This window comes from Ictalurus furcatus, chromosome 27 (genome assembly GCF_023375685.1).
Source record: "Ictalurus furcatus strain D&B chromosome 27, Billie_1.0, whole genome shotgun sequence".
NCBI classification, from domain to species: Eukaryota; Metazoa; Chordata; class Actinopteri; order Siluriformes; family Ictaluridae; genus Ictalurus; species Ictalurus furcatus.
The window spans coordinates 12,195,310-12,211,594 of record NC_071281.1 but is presented as its reverse complement, the minus strand read 5'-3'; the positions used below and the strand labels follow the sequence as shown (position 1 = coordinate 12,211,594).

At 39.2% G+C, this 16,285-nt stretch overlaps 1 protein-coding gene across 2 annotated transcripts in view; it reads right to left on the bottom strand.

Annotated features, from left to right (window-relative positions):
* uacab (uveal autoantigen with coiled-coil domains and ankyrin repeats b) overlaps positions 1-8,207 on the bottom strand; it is a 58,284-nt gene extending 50,077 nt beyond the window's left edge. For both annotated transcript variants that reach the window (XM_053616692.1, XM_053616693.1), the window contains exon 1: positions 7,954-8,207. In XM_053616692.1, the coding sequence (XP_053472667.1) occupies positions 7,954-8,001 (48 nt within the window). In that variant the 5' untranslated portion in view covers positions 8,002-8,207. The remainder of the gene's footprint in view (positions 1-7,953) is intronic.
* Between the last annotated feature and the right edge of the window lie 8,078 nt (positions 8,208-16,285).

Sequence of the window (16,285 nt, the reverse complement as noted above, 5' to 3'; positions counted from 1 at the left end):
TTGTGTCTTCGTCACTGGATGTTCGTGGACTTCTCGGTTGCGCTGCAACACTTCCAAGTTCTTTTTGAACTTGTTAATAAGTTTGTCGACAGTGTCGTGTGTGATGTGCTCGCCGTGTCTCCTGTTAAAGTCCATCGCAATCTTGCGACAGCTTCCCGATACAGCCATGAGAATGATTTCAATATGTTCTTCTTTTGTCAAAGGCGTTCTTAAAGGCTGTCTGGAAAAATAAATATAATACAAACCAAGTATGAAAAATTTTGGAAGGCATTCATTTCCCCTACGCATGGAGACTCTGAGACACCCTGCAGTTTATTTTTAAAGCATTTATAAGCTCAAACAGCAGGGCACAGGCTGCCTTCATGCCTTGTTGATCTAGAATAAATGCCTCCAATTAGGACTTGCAGCAAGGAAAAGGTCATGAGTTCAAATCCCAGCACCGCCAAGCTGCCTCTGATGGGCCCTTGGGCAAGGCCCTTAACCCTCAACTGCTCAGCTGTATAATTGAGATAAATGTAAGTCTCTCTGGTTAAGGGAGTCTGCCAAATGGCATAAATGTACATCTAAGGCACTTACCTTTAATCTACAAACAACAGTTATTGCTTATATTGTGAACACGACATTATGCAGACCATTTATTAAAAAGAACATTCTAGTGTTTTTCAATTTAATCTCCATCTCCTGCTTCTGAAGGATGTGTATATAGCACAGAAAAGTACTTCATCATCTCCCCGGTACTAAGAAAAGAACTGAAACCCTGTTTACTCAAAGTCCAATTATAACTGAAGTCAACAAAGGTTTATGTGAAGCGTATTTGTATAACTCTTTCATGCGTTCCCTAATGCAAGGTAAATTGCATGTTTCATGTGAGACTTTTAATTCGCTTGATTCTTGTGATTTGGAAACTGCCTTTCCATTTAAGTGAGTTTCCACTAAACATGTTTTTTGTCTCTCTCAGTACAGGGAAATGTGTTTAAAACTCTTGCTTGTGGTAATCACATACGTGTTACATATGTAGTGGCTAGAGGTTAGGTTCAAAAGTTGGTATTAAATAGCATTCCTTTAACGCATTCATTTTAAACAATGTGAGCATGCCACTGCAATTGTGTAATGCATATATGACCTTGTGAGCCTTTTCTTTCTCAACCCACAGTTTCTGCTTCAGTTCACGCAATCGACTGACCGAGTTGTGGTTTCGCAGCTGGATTAAAAACATAAATCTCAGTAAAAAAAAAAAAACTTAACGGCGATTTAGTTAGTGATTCAGGAGTACCCTTGTGTACAGATTTCTCAATGCAATTGGGAAGGTGGAAGAGTGACATACGTAATCGTGCTTTATAATCTGCTCAATGAAAAACACGTAAGTTTGCCGAGCTGTCACTGATCACGCTGAAGCAAGACTCTCAGATTTCATATCAAATATGCTCGGAGCTCAATTGCTCTCAGGGGAGATCTGCTCAGACTCAAAACTGCTCTTGAATCTCCCTGTCTGACACTGGAATGCTGAAATATTACATATCACACTGCCAGGCCGGTTTTAAACAGATGTATTATGCCTAGAGATGGTTCAGAGATTATCATATCATAATATGGTCTGTGCTTGTTGAAAGCTGAATCAGCGCTCACTGAGGCAGAGGGAAATTCTATAATTCAATTGCAGACTCAGACTGTCCCCATCGTCCATAGGTAAAGGAGGCTTCGTGTACAAACACACGATATTGGATGTGTGGACACGTGTCTAGTCTCCTTCAGGTACTACTATTCAAATGTGGATTATTGAAAACCTTCCTGCATGCTTGATGCAAGTTAAACATGTAAGAAATAAAACATTTTGGGGTGCGAGTTTCTAGAAAATATACAATACCTGGATGGTGTAATGCAGCCCACCATGAAGGGGAGTTACTCTTACTACCCGGAAGTGGTCTAACAACACTTTCCATTAATTTCCATGAGAAAAAAAAATAACGCAGCTCGTCATGTTACAGAGAAACTGAACGTGTAAAATCCACAGTCCTGGAGACTCTCCCGTTGCCGGAAACGTTCTGACTGTTACAAAGCGCCGACAGTGGAGACTCCTTCCATAAACTTTAAATAAACATCTCGTTACAGAAACATTTTCCATCTATCCATCCATTTACCATACCACTAATCCTACACAGAGTCATGGGGGAGTGGTGGGGTACCAACCCATTACAGGGCACAATCACACACCCATTCACACACTACGGACAATTTGTGCATGTCTTTGGACTCCGGGAGGAAACCGGAGTACCTGGAGTAAACCCCTGAAGCAGGAGGAGAGCATGCAAACACCACACACACAGGGTGCAGGCAGGATTACCAGGAGCTGTGAGGCAACAGTGCTAGCCACTAAGCCACCGTGTGTCCCCCAAACTTGCACCATGTCAACAGTAAAAATATCCTGTTTGTCAGTTTATTAAACGTAGCTTATGATGAGCATCCGACATGACTGATCGGTCTCTGTAGAACCTAAAGCCTATCAGAACAACAGTATTAATACAACTTGTGATTTGCCTTGAAGATGGCACTGCTCTCAGAGCTGCTGGTGTAGAACAACTTGAACAGCAAAATAAAATTGTGATTTGAATCAATAGACAGCCTTGGTCATTTACAACAGCTGTTGTTTACTCACAGTAGCCTCTCTTCCGGGATGTGAGTGCAACGCCGAGTATACACTAATCCATGAACCCCAGGGATTACTACTCACTACTACTAAATCCCTTTTCATAAAACAGCAACTACATGCAGAAACAAGATCATGTCCAAATCCATACACTGGACTGTGTGTCCTCAATCATTTTAAGTTCAACTTTAGTTGAGCAAAAAAATATTATTCTTATAAGCGTAGCTGGGGTTTAGTGGAAAGAGTCACATTGAGCACTCGAAAGCTCTCCATCGTATAGACCCCTTTGATGTCTGTAAACAAAAAGAGAGGAGTAGAAACCGGATACTACTTGGTCTTAATCTGACTCAAGAATCCATCAAGAGTTTTATTTAGGAATCTGACTGAAATTAGTTCAAATGTTATCCACTTAATATTATGGATTATATCTGGATAAATGAACACTTTCAGAATCCTAAGCAGTGGTCTAACCTGCAATGGCCAGACATATACTGTACACATTTCATAGACACTTACTAGAAAGAAATGAAAGGCATACAAGTCACCTGATGCTTACAACTTTGTTGTTTGTGTGCATGTTCAAGACCAGAGTTGGGTATAATGCATTACAACTTTGTCTGATAACGCAGAAATGTAACGAATCACATTTAAAATTTATGTAATTTGAACACAGTTGCTGATGCCAATAAAATAAGACTGATTTAAAGGCACTATTATAATGTCAGATACAGGTATAAAGCCACTACATTCATATGCCACAATACCACGTGCTGTTTAGTTTTCAAAAAAGGAAACAATAAGCAGTTAGTTCCTTAATGATCAAGTTCCTTAATCATCAAACATTGGACACTGCCATATAAATAAAAATGATCATAACAGGCTACCATGTGTGATGCAATCATCCAGGCTTGTAAACAACAACCTGGCATAAACTCATCCCTCCGATGTTAAATTAATCAGTTAGGAAACATGTTCAGGTTATTGCAGATGTCACCCAGGGAGCCTAATGGGGCCGTTTACACGACAACGTTTTCAAACGGAAAACTTCTTAAGCGTTCTGGCTGTTCGCTTACACGACAGCAGCGTTTTGGGGCCTGGAAACGCAAACTTTTGAAAACGCGTCTCAAAGTGCAAGTTTTTGAGAATGAGTATCTGTGAAAACAATTCTCAGTGTCTCACTATTTGCTGTATTTCGAATGTTTTCAGTATTTAAAAATGAACGACCTTTGTTAACAGAATTCTGACCTGGAGCACAAGAAAAGCTAAAAAAAAAAAAAAATGACGTTGAAGACAGAAAAATCCATTTGAAAAAAAAAAAAGGTGTTCACATTTCATGTACACTAAATTATATTACATTAGGGACGTCATATCATTTATTAACCAAGAAAAATAAGCCGAATCTATACTCGACGAGTGTCAAATTCCTTATGAATATGAATAATTTTCCAAGTCTAACTATCGAGATTCTAAGTAACTAGAGACAGAACTTTTTTTTATACTCCACGTACATCATAAACCGTTGAAATCGTTTGAGAAATGTAAACGTTATTGTGCTTTTTATTCAGAAAAAACACAGCTCCCCCGTTTACTTGTATTTGTTTATAGGGCAGTCTTTCCCAGATCAATATGGTGGACATGTTGATGTGAATGCTTATGTGCGCAAACGTGTAGCGTTTCTTTACAAAGTGACATCGCCAGCTACTGGCCTGGCATGCATAATACAGCAGTTTTAGTCGTTTTCGCAGAGCCATCTGAACGGGTATCGCTTAGTATAGTGTTAGCTTATTGAAATAAAGACCTGAAAGCATTGAAAGGTATAGTAATGAATTGGTTGTAGCGCTTAACGTGTCATGTAATACTAGTAAGGTGCAGAACTGAAAATATTTGCTAAACACATGCAGTGAGTCATAGCAGATGAATCAACACCACAATGCTTTTGGGAAATGATTGATGTATACAGATGTAATGTAGTGTAGCTGGATCTTATTTTTTTTTTATACACACACACACACACACACACACACACACACACACACACACACACACACCAACAAAGCAATCACACAAGTGCACACCTGCATCCAGAACTACTTTGTGTATAACCTGCTGCTTATCCAACTGTTCCTCTGCTTTGTCACCAGCATGGGCTCAAAATATAATTTTGCCAAACACATCAACTTGTCACAGGCATTTTACACTGGTGTCTGTATTCAGTACACATGATGGCTTATTTGTCATTTCCCATTGTGAAGGAAGCATAGGCAAAAGATTTCTCACTGTGGTGAGAAATCATCTGCCAAACCAACAAGATAGTGCTTTTCTAAGAAGAAGCGCTGCATGCTGAGTAAATCCCAGAAGGTTGAGAAAGACTGATAAAGCTGACATTACACACCACTGTGACTCTCCGTGGCTTGGAGAGCTTTTTCACCCCCATTCAAAGCACAACCCCGACAAAAGGCCTTCTGTCCCGAACACAAAGATGGGCTCCGGCTTTCTTTCACATGTAAATTGAAGAGGAGCACAAGCACCGAGCCTGCACTCTGAATAAGTCTCAAACACTGGTCTTGTTTTTCTGTGTCAGTCTCATAGGCATATCCCTCGAGTGGAAGAACTGGTTTTCCCACATACACATTAAGCAATTATAATTATCATTCTGGGTAAATAATTTCATGCCAGAATTCCTGGGAAAACTTGTACAGTTTTAAATAAATCGCTTCTTTTTCTTAACGAAGAGAGAGTAAACAAACTTCTTACAACCAGCTGCAGGTGAATGCAAATGTTTGCTCAGGCTTAGGACAATAAAGATGTGTTCTACAGCAAGATATTAGGGGGTTTTTTTCTTCTTTTTTAATTATCAGAAGCAATAAAAATGGCCCAATAAGTGGTCAAGAGGTTATTCATTCATTTTTAATAAACAGAAACATTTGTCTTGGTCAGGGTCATGGTATATCAGAAATCTAAGGGTACCATGCACACATACATCAACACCTCAGGTCCAATCCATCTTCCAGCATGTTTCTGGGAGGACGAGGACACTGGAGAACCCAGAGCAAACCCGCACAGACACACAGAGAACATACAAAACTCACAGACAGTAATCCAAGCTCAGGGAATAATTGGGAAACCTGGAACTGTGATGTAGCAATGCTAACCCCTGCTTCAACATATTAATCATTTTATAACTGATCTCAAAAATGATATCAGTTCAAGAGTTCTGTGATGTAGGACAGCCAGGAACCATGGGGTGCCTTTTGATGACAGCTTGACCTTCACAGACCACATTTCAACAACAACACGATCCTGTAGGTTCATCCTGTATAACATCAAGAAAATCAGACCCTATCTCACTGAACAGGTTACAACACTACTAGTCCGGGCTCTTGTCAACTCAAAACTGGACTACTGCAACACACTAATCTCAGAGCTCCGAGCCAGCTCCATCAAACCCCTTCAGATGATTCCGAATGCAGCAGCACGTCTCGTCTTCAACCAGCCCAAAAGAACCCATGTCACACCCCTCTTCATGTCCCTCCACTGGCTTCCTGTAGCCGCCCGTATCAAATTCAAGGCCTTGATGCTCACGTACAACACCTTGTCTGGAACAGCACCCCCCTACCTCAACACTCTCCTGAATGTTTACGTTCCCTCACGCAACCTGCGATCGGTTAACGACCGACGCTTAGTAGTGCCTACTCAGAGTGGCTCAATGTCTCTTTCCAGAACCTTCACACTAAGCGTCCCACAATGAACTTCCAACTCCAATCCGGAACGCAAAATCTGTCACTCTCTTCAAAAAACAGTTCAAGACCAACCTCTTCCATGAACACCTAACTAACCCCTAAAATAAAATAAAAAATAAATTAAATAAAAACTTACTCTAGCTCTTACACCTCTTCTCTGCACACTTTGTTTCTCCAAAATTCAATTATAACTCTTGCATGGTAGCACTACATGTATTGTTCTCCTCTTGATATATCGCTTTGCTTGTATTTCCTCATTTGTAAGTCGCTTTGGATAAAAGCGTCTCCTAAATGAATAAATGAAAAGGTAGATATTCTGTAATAACATACACCCACCCTCCTTTTCCCTCCGACATGTCTCTTATAACTCCGCCAGATGTCATGCACTGCCTTCTTGAAATCAGATCTGGATACTGAAATGGTTGTGACGATGAACTTCTTGAGCTGCTTATTATTTTTGCCATATGATTTAGATTGACGTCTTTGCTGTCAGATACAACGTTTCATTTCTAACGTAAACCGAGATATACGTTTTCATTCGAAAACTATGGGCACGCTAACTTTTGCACTGCGAGATTCACAGTGAATCATGAAAGCACAACAGAACACCAAGAGCCGATGACAAATGTTTGAAACTTGTCTGCGTGAACGATTAAAGCAGTTTCAGTCCCAAAAACAGTCCATCATTTAAGGCAAGACACTACAGGTAGAAACAACAACTTGTCACATCAATCATTTCCCATATTTTTGGATACGTCTCACTTTCTAGTTGAACTGGATGCCTGAAATTTTACTTGTTCTTTCCTGTTCCGAATTAGAAGCATATTATAGAAGAAATGACTAAAACGTTGATTATTGTTGGATTTACATTAAAGTTTACACTCAAAAATGGCTTACAAATATTTTTCATAACATTGCATCAGGTTTTTTTTTTAAAACGAACTGATATTCCAACTAACGTATTCTTTCTTTCAAGACGATTGGTGGGGAAAAAACAGAATCTTTGTAATGTTTATCATGGGAGTTGTACTGGTTTTAATGGAAAATGTATTGGTGGCTAGCGGATACCATTTAAGGACCAGTAATGGTAATGGCTTTATTTCTTAACAGCTCATGGTTTGTATTGGTATTTGTAGTGGAAACCATTAGAATTTCTGTGATGGTCTTCATTATTATTTTTTTCTTTCCTTTTCAGCAGGGAAAAGTAGGTGTAAGAACATCAGAAAACAACTGGCAAAGGTTTACTGTTGTAACTCGTGAAACATGAAGAAGCAACCAGGCATGGATGAGTGTAATAAATAAATAAGTAAGTAAATAAGTAAATGAGCAGAGTAATGGGGTCATCATATCCACAAGGCGGATGAGAAGAGAAGATTCCCAAACGCTGAAACTAAGTCCTCAACCCCAGCACACTGTCCCTGAACCTCAAACTCAAACCTCATTTATTAAAGCAAGAAACTCTTAGAGCTCAGTTCCCACACAGCGTTATAACGCGCCTCCATCACCGCACACATCTAATCACACAGCAGCCTGGACACGGAAACTCCCACAAATCCAACTTTTACTTACTGTGATAGTGACCTCATGCCTTTTCAGGCGGTACTTCAGGCTCTTCATGCTTGCTCCGTTTCTGTTGTTGAATAAAAGTTCACTTACAGGTGTAGAACTCGGTTTAGAGTCCTGTCCAGTTCAGAAATTACCTCAGCTGTTACTGCGCACAAACTCCCCCAGTTGCAAAAGCGCCTTCCTCATCAAACCAGAAACTACAGGGATTTGTTCACCTGACGCGTTCAGCGCGAGGACCAGCAACGTGACTGACACATCGCTGAGCCAATGGGAGAGAAGGACAATACAAACTGTAGCCAATCAGAAACAAGATAGGGCGGGACTTCCTCGTCTGGTTCGTTGTAGCGTGGAGTTTATAACCTACCTCTGATGACGTCACCCTTACAGGTAAGGTAGGACTTGTTGACTCAGATGGCGGTGTTTCAACACTAATACGTTATGTAGCAATGTATCAGTGTAACGTGTAATATAACAAAATGCTAAACTATTACGTTATCAATAACTGTTATTTATTAAAATAATTATAAAATAAAAAATTCGGTAAACTATCTCTACTATTCCTGAGAAACTGGGCTTCTGCAGGTGTGTGGGAAAATTTGAATACAACTTAGGACAAAATCAAGAAGACGAAGGAAATGCAATTTATGGACAAGACATTTAGTTATGTTTAGTAGAAGTGCCTACATTTTAAAATATTGTAAACAGTAGGTCAAATATCGTACAATACTTTAAGATGTTAATAATAAAGCAAATGATATCAGTTCGAAAGTCTTGTCTTCTGGTACACACATGCCCACAGGAGATCTGTTGCCCTCTTCTGGCTTTATTGAGAACAAATGAGGGGTTAAATTATTTCCCCCAGTCCAATGAGGCATAGCAGAGTGCTTAGCAAAGCTCCAGAGCAAAGCTAACTTTTAGTTTTTCTAGAACTAGACAAAACACAGTCTGTAGAATCTGTGTAATACATTTTAGAGGAATTGTGACATTTTGTTGAGTCTTTTCAGTTTGTACTTTACATGGCTTGGAAGACAGTCAACTTTACTGTAATGTAATGTACAACAATAACTGAAGAACAGCCGAAGCCTCCTTAAGGATGTACAGCTGACAAAATTGTTTGTTGTTTGAGCCTGTAGCTGTCTTCTCACAAATTAGGAGAAAAGTAGCTTGACTGTTGGACAGATGGGATGAAGGTTAACCAGAATATTCAGGTGAACTTTAATATTATACACTTGTATCCACATGGAATCTTTAGTGAAGTATGATCATCTTTTATTATATGAACCGTAGAGCATACGCATAACCTTTCCCCGTGTAAAGAGAGGTGATGCTATCTGGTTCATTTCTGCTACAGTATCTTGCCTTTGGTTTATTTTATAATAATCTATGTGATGAGTAAGCTGTGCCATCACCCCTTCACTGGACTTTGTTATTATCTTTTATTCTGTTTTATGTGCTCTTCATTGGTTCCATTTTTAATTGAGACTTCATGCAAGTTTCATCAATCCATAAAATATTCCTAAAGTAGTTGTAAGACCTAAAGTAAAATGTTCTCTATTTGCCAAATCGCTCGCCTTAACTGAACCCTGCTGAGCTACTTTGCACTTACTGAAAGCAAGAAAGAAGAAGAAAAAAAGTCACTGGAAAAAGCACTGAAAATGTCTGCATTAAAGATATGGCAGGGTACCATCAGGGGAGATACACGGTCAGATACACATACACCTTTGAATGATCTAGAACACTTTTGTGGTTAAAAAAAAGAACCTCAGCCCTTTTTTCTGCCTGAGAGGGTATCAGATGTTTAATGGCCAACATCTTTCAAACATGTCCCAGGGTTCTCGTTTTTAAAAATAACTATAATGACATCCTAACTTTAATTTGAACTGGATTGACAGGTGCACTGGATTCCCCTAATGCCAGGTCCTGTGCTGGTGTGATGATAATGATAAGAAGAAGAAGAAGAAGAAGAGGAAGAAGAAGAGCCTTGAGAGTACTATCCCAGTAATAAGCTTTTTGCGATGGATTTTCAATGGGCAGTTCAATAACTGTCATTAGGCTTCCATTATAAATGAGTTTAGAGCAAACAGGTTATTGATTTGTTTCTCACTACAGGGATTACCATGATGCCCAGATTAATCACCCATAAGTTTTAGATAGATGCAAATTAATTTGAACCATGCAGCATTTCTTTAATTCAAGTCTAATCAATGGTAAAGACACTTGCCAAGCTTAATAATTTCTCTGACTGTTCAAACATGTCTTGGTGTTGTGCTTCCAATCAGCAGAAAGAGGCGCCTCTGAAATATCATTCACTCATTCATCTTCAGTAACCACTTTATCCTGGCCAGGGTTGGGGTCGAGCCAGAGCCTATCCTGGGAATACTTGGCATGAGGTGCTAGTATGCACAGATTCACACCTAATGGAAATTTAGCACAGCTAATGTACCTATTGGCATGACTTTGTGAGATAGGAGGAAACCAGAGAACCTGGAGGAAACCCACAAGAACATCAAGAAAACAAATGAAACTCCAGACAACCCGAGTTCAGGATCGAATCAGAGACTCTGAAACTCTCAGACAGCAACGCAATCCACATCTTAGTAGCTGACTGATAATTACTTTGAACAAATAAATTCAACTTTTACAAAGTAGATTTTGCTCCTGTTTTTTATTATTATTATTATTTTAACTGTCTGTAATGTCATTAAGCAATAGACAATGGACAAAAAGTCATTACAGTATCGTGAAGACTAAAGATGGCTGTCAGGATAAAAGTAGTGCACCAGTCCAACAATGAAAGAGGAATTTTAGAAGCGAGTGCTGTGGTCTAATTTTACTGAATCTATTGTTTTGGGGAAAGAAAAGAAAAGAAAAGAAATGGGTGTTAATCTGTTATGGTTTGGATATGGGTGGATGGAGGATACAGGAAGTATTGCGATGTTATCAGGAAGAATGGATTCTTTCTAGAGGCTATAATAACATGCAATCAGTGGAAAAATATTAGGAAAAGAGTTTAAATGAACTGTTACAAACAAAATATTGATGTTTTTGAAGTTTAGTAGACTTTAACTTCCCAGTTGCTCTCAAGCACACAGTGTACACAAGGTGGGTTGGATTAAGATGGAAAAGTTTGAAGTCTGTGATTTCTGCTTAAGAGGATGGTAAGGTGTACAATGGTGCTTGAAAGTTTGTGAACCCTTTAGAATTTTCTAGATATCTGCATAAACATGATCTAAAACTTCAGATTTTCACACAAGTCCTAAAAGTAGATAAAGAGAACCAAATGAATCAAATAAGACAAAAATATTATACTTGGTCATTTACTTATTATGGAAAATGATCCAATATTACATATCTGTGAGTGGCAAAAGTATGTCAACCTCTAAGATTAGCAGTTCATTTGAAGGTGAAATTAGAGTCAGATGTTTTCAATTTTTTAGTTTTGTTTGTGGAAGTGTATCATGGCACAAACAAATGAGATTTCTCAGGACCTCAGAAAAAGAGTTGTTGATGCTCAGCAGGCTGGAGAAGGTTACAAAACTATCTCTAAAGTTTGTGAACCCTTTAGAATGTTCTATATATCTGCATAAATATTTTTACAAAATACAAATTGTGTGAATTGGAAAAGAGCAACTTAAAAAAACATTGTTCATTGTTCATTTCTGCCTGATTTTGGCTAAAATGTCTAAAATGTAATAGTAATGTAACCGAATGTAATTTAATGCAAATATTTTATATGATTATATGATTTTTACTTTACAAGCCTCATAGGCTTGTAATTACATATATTAAGTTCGTTTTCCCACAAAATCAAATCACAGTATAGCCTAACTTTCCTCTGAATTATTTAGGCCATGTGGACTGAGTTTTAAATTATGCATCATTTTAAGCTACATTTGGGAAAATGTCATTAAATTAGTATTCATCCTTGACCAACATACACGAGGAAAAATTTCCTTGATAGATAGCATATAGGGAAAATATTTGATTCTTATAAATAGTATACACATTGTGTTTCACTGCAGCAAAGAACAGATGAATGGTTATTAAATATCATTTTACATAAAAAAGGTTGCACATGCAATGGCACTTTCATAAAGAAATCATATAAGGAAGGCAGATGAGGACCACACGGTTTATTCTGGGACCAGTTATGAATAGCCTTTCATTCATTCATTCATTCATAACAGCTAGATCATGGCCAGGATTGTGGTGGATCCAGAGCCTATCCTGGGAATACTAGGTGTTAGGTTGGAACACACCGTAGACGGGATGCTAGCTCATCACAGGGCACCATGCACACACACTTACCCCTACGTGCAATCTAGTGTAGCCAGTTAGTCAAACTAATCCAGAGAACCCTTACCTAATCCAGATGAACCGTAACTCAATCAAATCCAGAGAACCCTAAGGAAACCCATCAGTACACATGGAGAACATGCACAGACAATAAAACCAAGCTCAGGATTGAACCAAGGACCCTGGAGATGAGACATGTAATGCACAGGAAGCTGCAGGTGTGATAGATTTGCATCTCGTCCAAGCTGTATTCCTGTCTTGCACAGTGCTAATGTGATAGGCTCACCATGCACTTCCTGAAGTTGAGTGAATGAAGGGAAAATGAAGGTGATTTTTTTTTCCCTCTTCATTACTTTCTTACCTGTAGGATTCCACTCTTCATTATTTCAAATGAAAGATGTTTCATATCCATTGTATATGATCAAAAATGAGTATTGAAACCATTCGAAAATGTTAGCCAAAGATCATAAAAATCTCAGAATATAATTATTGTATTAGCAGCCTTTACAAGTAGATGTGCTAGCAGTGGTAATCTCACACTTAACTCCATTCTAGAACTTCTTGATGATGAGTCAAACCAAAGGCCAAGGTTTGTTTACATAAATAAACATGCTACATTTTTACAGCCTCCCTACAGACTGCTATGACTTGTGTCTTGGAGTATGCGTCTGTCTCCCAGCAGGAAGATCAGAAAGCTCCTCGGTTCAATCCAGAGCTCAGGTTAATATTTATGTGGACTCATTCACACATTCTCCTCTTGTTCCTGGCTGGTGGACTGGCTATACCAGGTTGCCCGTAGGTGTAAATGAGTGTGTGGACGTGTGTTTGAGCTTGGTGTCCTGTGATGAATTGGCATTGCATTCAAGGTGTTTCCCTGCCTCACACCCAGTGCTCCAGATCCACCTGACCAATATAAAGCTCTTACTCATGAATGAAAAAATGACGATCTCAAAGTGAGGCAGGATCTGGGAGAGACCAACAGCAGAATGGGAACTAATAGAGAACAAACTGAAACAATACAATTTTTTTTGTGGGGGGGTGGGGGGGGGGGGACAGAGGAGAGCAAGAATGCACTTAAACAAACAATTGTTTCCCATTTGCAATATTCATTATATTTATTTATTTATTTATTTACACACTTGGTTATTTCTGATGTCAGGTTTTAAATTGGATGGCGTAATCAATTTCTTGCAGCGCTGGAACCATACAGTGAAATGACATTCAGTGAAACACGATAATTTCCTTAAACAGGAGATTGAAAATGCCCATTTCAGGTATTCTACAGGCAAACAAGGCAGAATATAATCAAAACATGGTTAACGGTTACTGTGGTTTCTATTATTTAAATCCACAATCGTCTGGTCATTGGTGGTGTAAATGAAAAGCAATTTGATCCGCTTAGTCACTGATAGTATTATCAGCTCATTATCATTGTACAGCCTGATAAAAACTAATAGGCTATCTTATATAATAGTCCACATTACCACTATTTATACCCCACATAAGTGATCTGGGGTTTATCTATTTGAATAGCACAGAATTGTTTGAGAACTGTTCATGTGTAGACTAGAAGAATGGCATTAGTAATGGAACTGCTCTTAAATGGCTCTTCTGATTTCTTGGTATTTCTGCCACAGTGGTCATTTAAGCGTCATTGGTACAGCGGCTGTGGCTCAGGTGGTAGAGTGGGTTGTCCACTAATCGTAGGGTTGGAGGTTTGATTCCTAGCCCACATGCTGAAGTTCTTGGGCATAATACTGAGTTGTTCCAAATTGCTCCAGATGCCAAGCTAGCGCCTTGCATGGCAGCTCTGCCACCATGTGTGAGTGTGTGTGAGAATGGATGAATGAAAATCAGTGTAAAGCACTTTGTAGTACTACTGAGGTAAAAAAAAAAAAAGCACTATATAAATGCAGACCATTTAGCAAAAAGAAAAACACCGCATACAGATGTGCTTGATGTATGTTAAAAATGGATTAAATTTGTAGACATGGCTCATTACAGGGACTAGGTTAATTCTAGCAACAAGAAAGTACATTGTTCAGTCTTGGCAGTTTTCCAAGTTCTCCCATTCTCCCTGAGGTTCTCTTTCAAAATACGTTCCTCAGGGGTTCTTCGGGATGGTTACCAGGTCTAGCTTTTTGACACTCTCAGAAATAAAGGCACCAAACTGTAGTTGTCCTTGTTGCTGGGGTGGTGCCATTATAGGTACATCTTTTGTACCTTTACTTTGTATCTTTTATCTATATAAATATATTTATATATTCTATATACCGTAATTTCCGGACTATAAGCCGCTACTTTTTTCACACGCTTTGAACACTGCGGCTTAAACAATAATGCGGCTAATTTATGGATTTTTACGGGCTAACGAGCTTCATGCCGCCAAAACATTTAGCCTCGTCACATCAGACCAATGAAATTACCGAACAGGTCACAGTGGACCAATGAAACTGTTCGAATTAAATCAAACGCACTCACACTAAATTCTTCAGATCAGTCATTCTGCGCTTCATGCACACACCCTTATCATGGAAAACATACGAAGAAATGCATATGATGCAGCTTTCAAGTTAAAGGCAATCGATCTGGCTGTCGAAGAAGGAAATAGCATGCGAGGAGCAACTTTTGCTCAAGTCTGCCAGTGGATCCTAACAGCGTGGAGCAGTGTCAAAAAATCTATCACCAGCGGGTTTCGAAAGGCTGGACTGCTGTGTGATGAAGAGGACAGCACGAGCTCAAGGGCGAATTTGCCTCGAGACGTAAGTGACATTGAGAGCGACAACAAAAGAGACTGAGGAAGTGTGTGACGAAGTACCGGTAATTCTGAGGCTGTTCAATTCCGACACTGAAGAAGACGACTTTAGTGGTTTTAGTGCGCAGGAGGAAGATGAAGATAGCGATCAATGACTTTTCCTGGTAGGCAACTGTATTTTTTATTTTTTTAACCAGCCGTGTTACAGGCACTGTTCGGAATAAAGCATTTACGGTACGTATTTAATTAAAAGTTAAAAAAAATCTTTCTGTGTACATATCTCATGTTTACAACGTGGACACCTGCGGCTTATAGACAAGTGCGGCCTATATATGTACAAAATTTTTTTTCTTTTTAAAGTTAGTGGGTGCGGCTTATATTCAGGTGCGCTCAATAGTCCGAAAATTACGGTATTTAATGTATTTAATCAGACCATCATGACCAGCGATGCACTTTTAACCCTTTGCTCTAAAAGCTAATTACAAGTAAAAATACATATTATTATTAAATTTGGTACATTTGGTTCCATCAGACATTGTTCATCATTAGCATAAGCAATAATATACACACAATGGGATCGAAAATTCTGAGACCACTAGAGGGAACAACAACTTTCCCTCAACAAGTTTCATTACAAATTATATTACTGACCACAACTTGAGTGCAAAGTGGAATCTTTGAAATATTTACATGAATTTCAGAGTTTCTTGGTATTTGGTATGTCAACCTTTTGCTTTAATCACAGTGTGCACTCGAGCTGGCATGGACTCCACAAGTCATGGACCCCACAAATTCATCCATCCATTTTCTATACCGCTTGTCCTTCAGGGTCGCGGGGAATATGAGGCCTATCCCAGGGAGCATCGTGTATGAGGCGGGGTACACCCTGGACAGGGTGCCAATCCACCACAGGGCACACTCACATACACATTCACACACCCATTCACACACTACGGATACTTTGAACATGCCAATCAGCCTACCATGCATGTCTTTGGACTGGGGGAGGAAACCGGAGTACCCGGAGGAAACTCCACAGCATGGGGAGAACATGCATACTCCACACACACAGGGTCACGGTGGGAATCGAACCTCCAACCCTGTTGGTGTGCGATGAAACCGCTAACCACTGAGCCACCGTGCACCCGAGGTACTGAATATTTACTTATAATAAATACTATTATTACACTCAATATTTGTTTCCAATTGTAAATGAAAAAAAAATTGTGTACACACACACATATACATATATATATACACATACATATATACAGATGGCTTGGT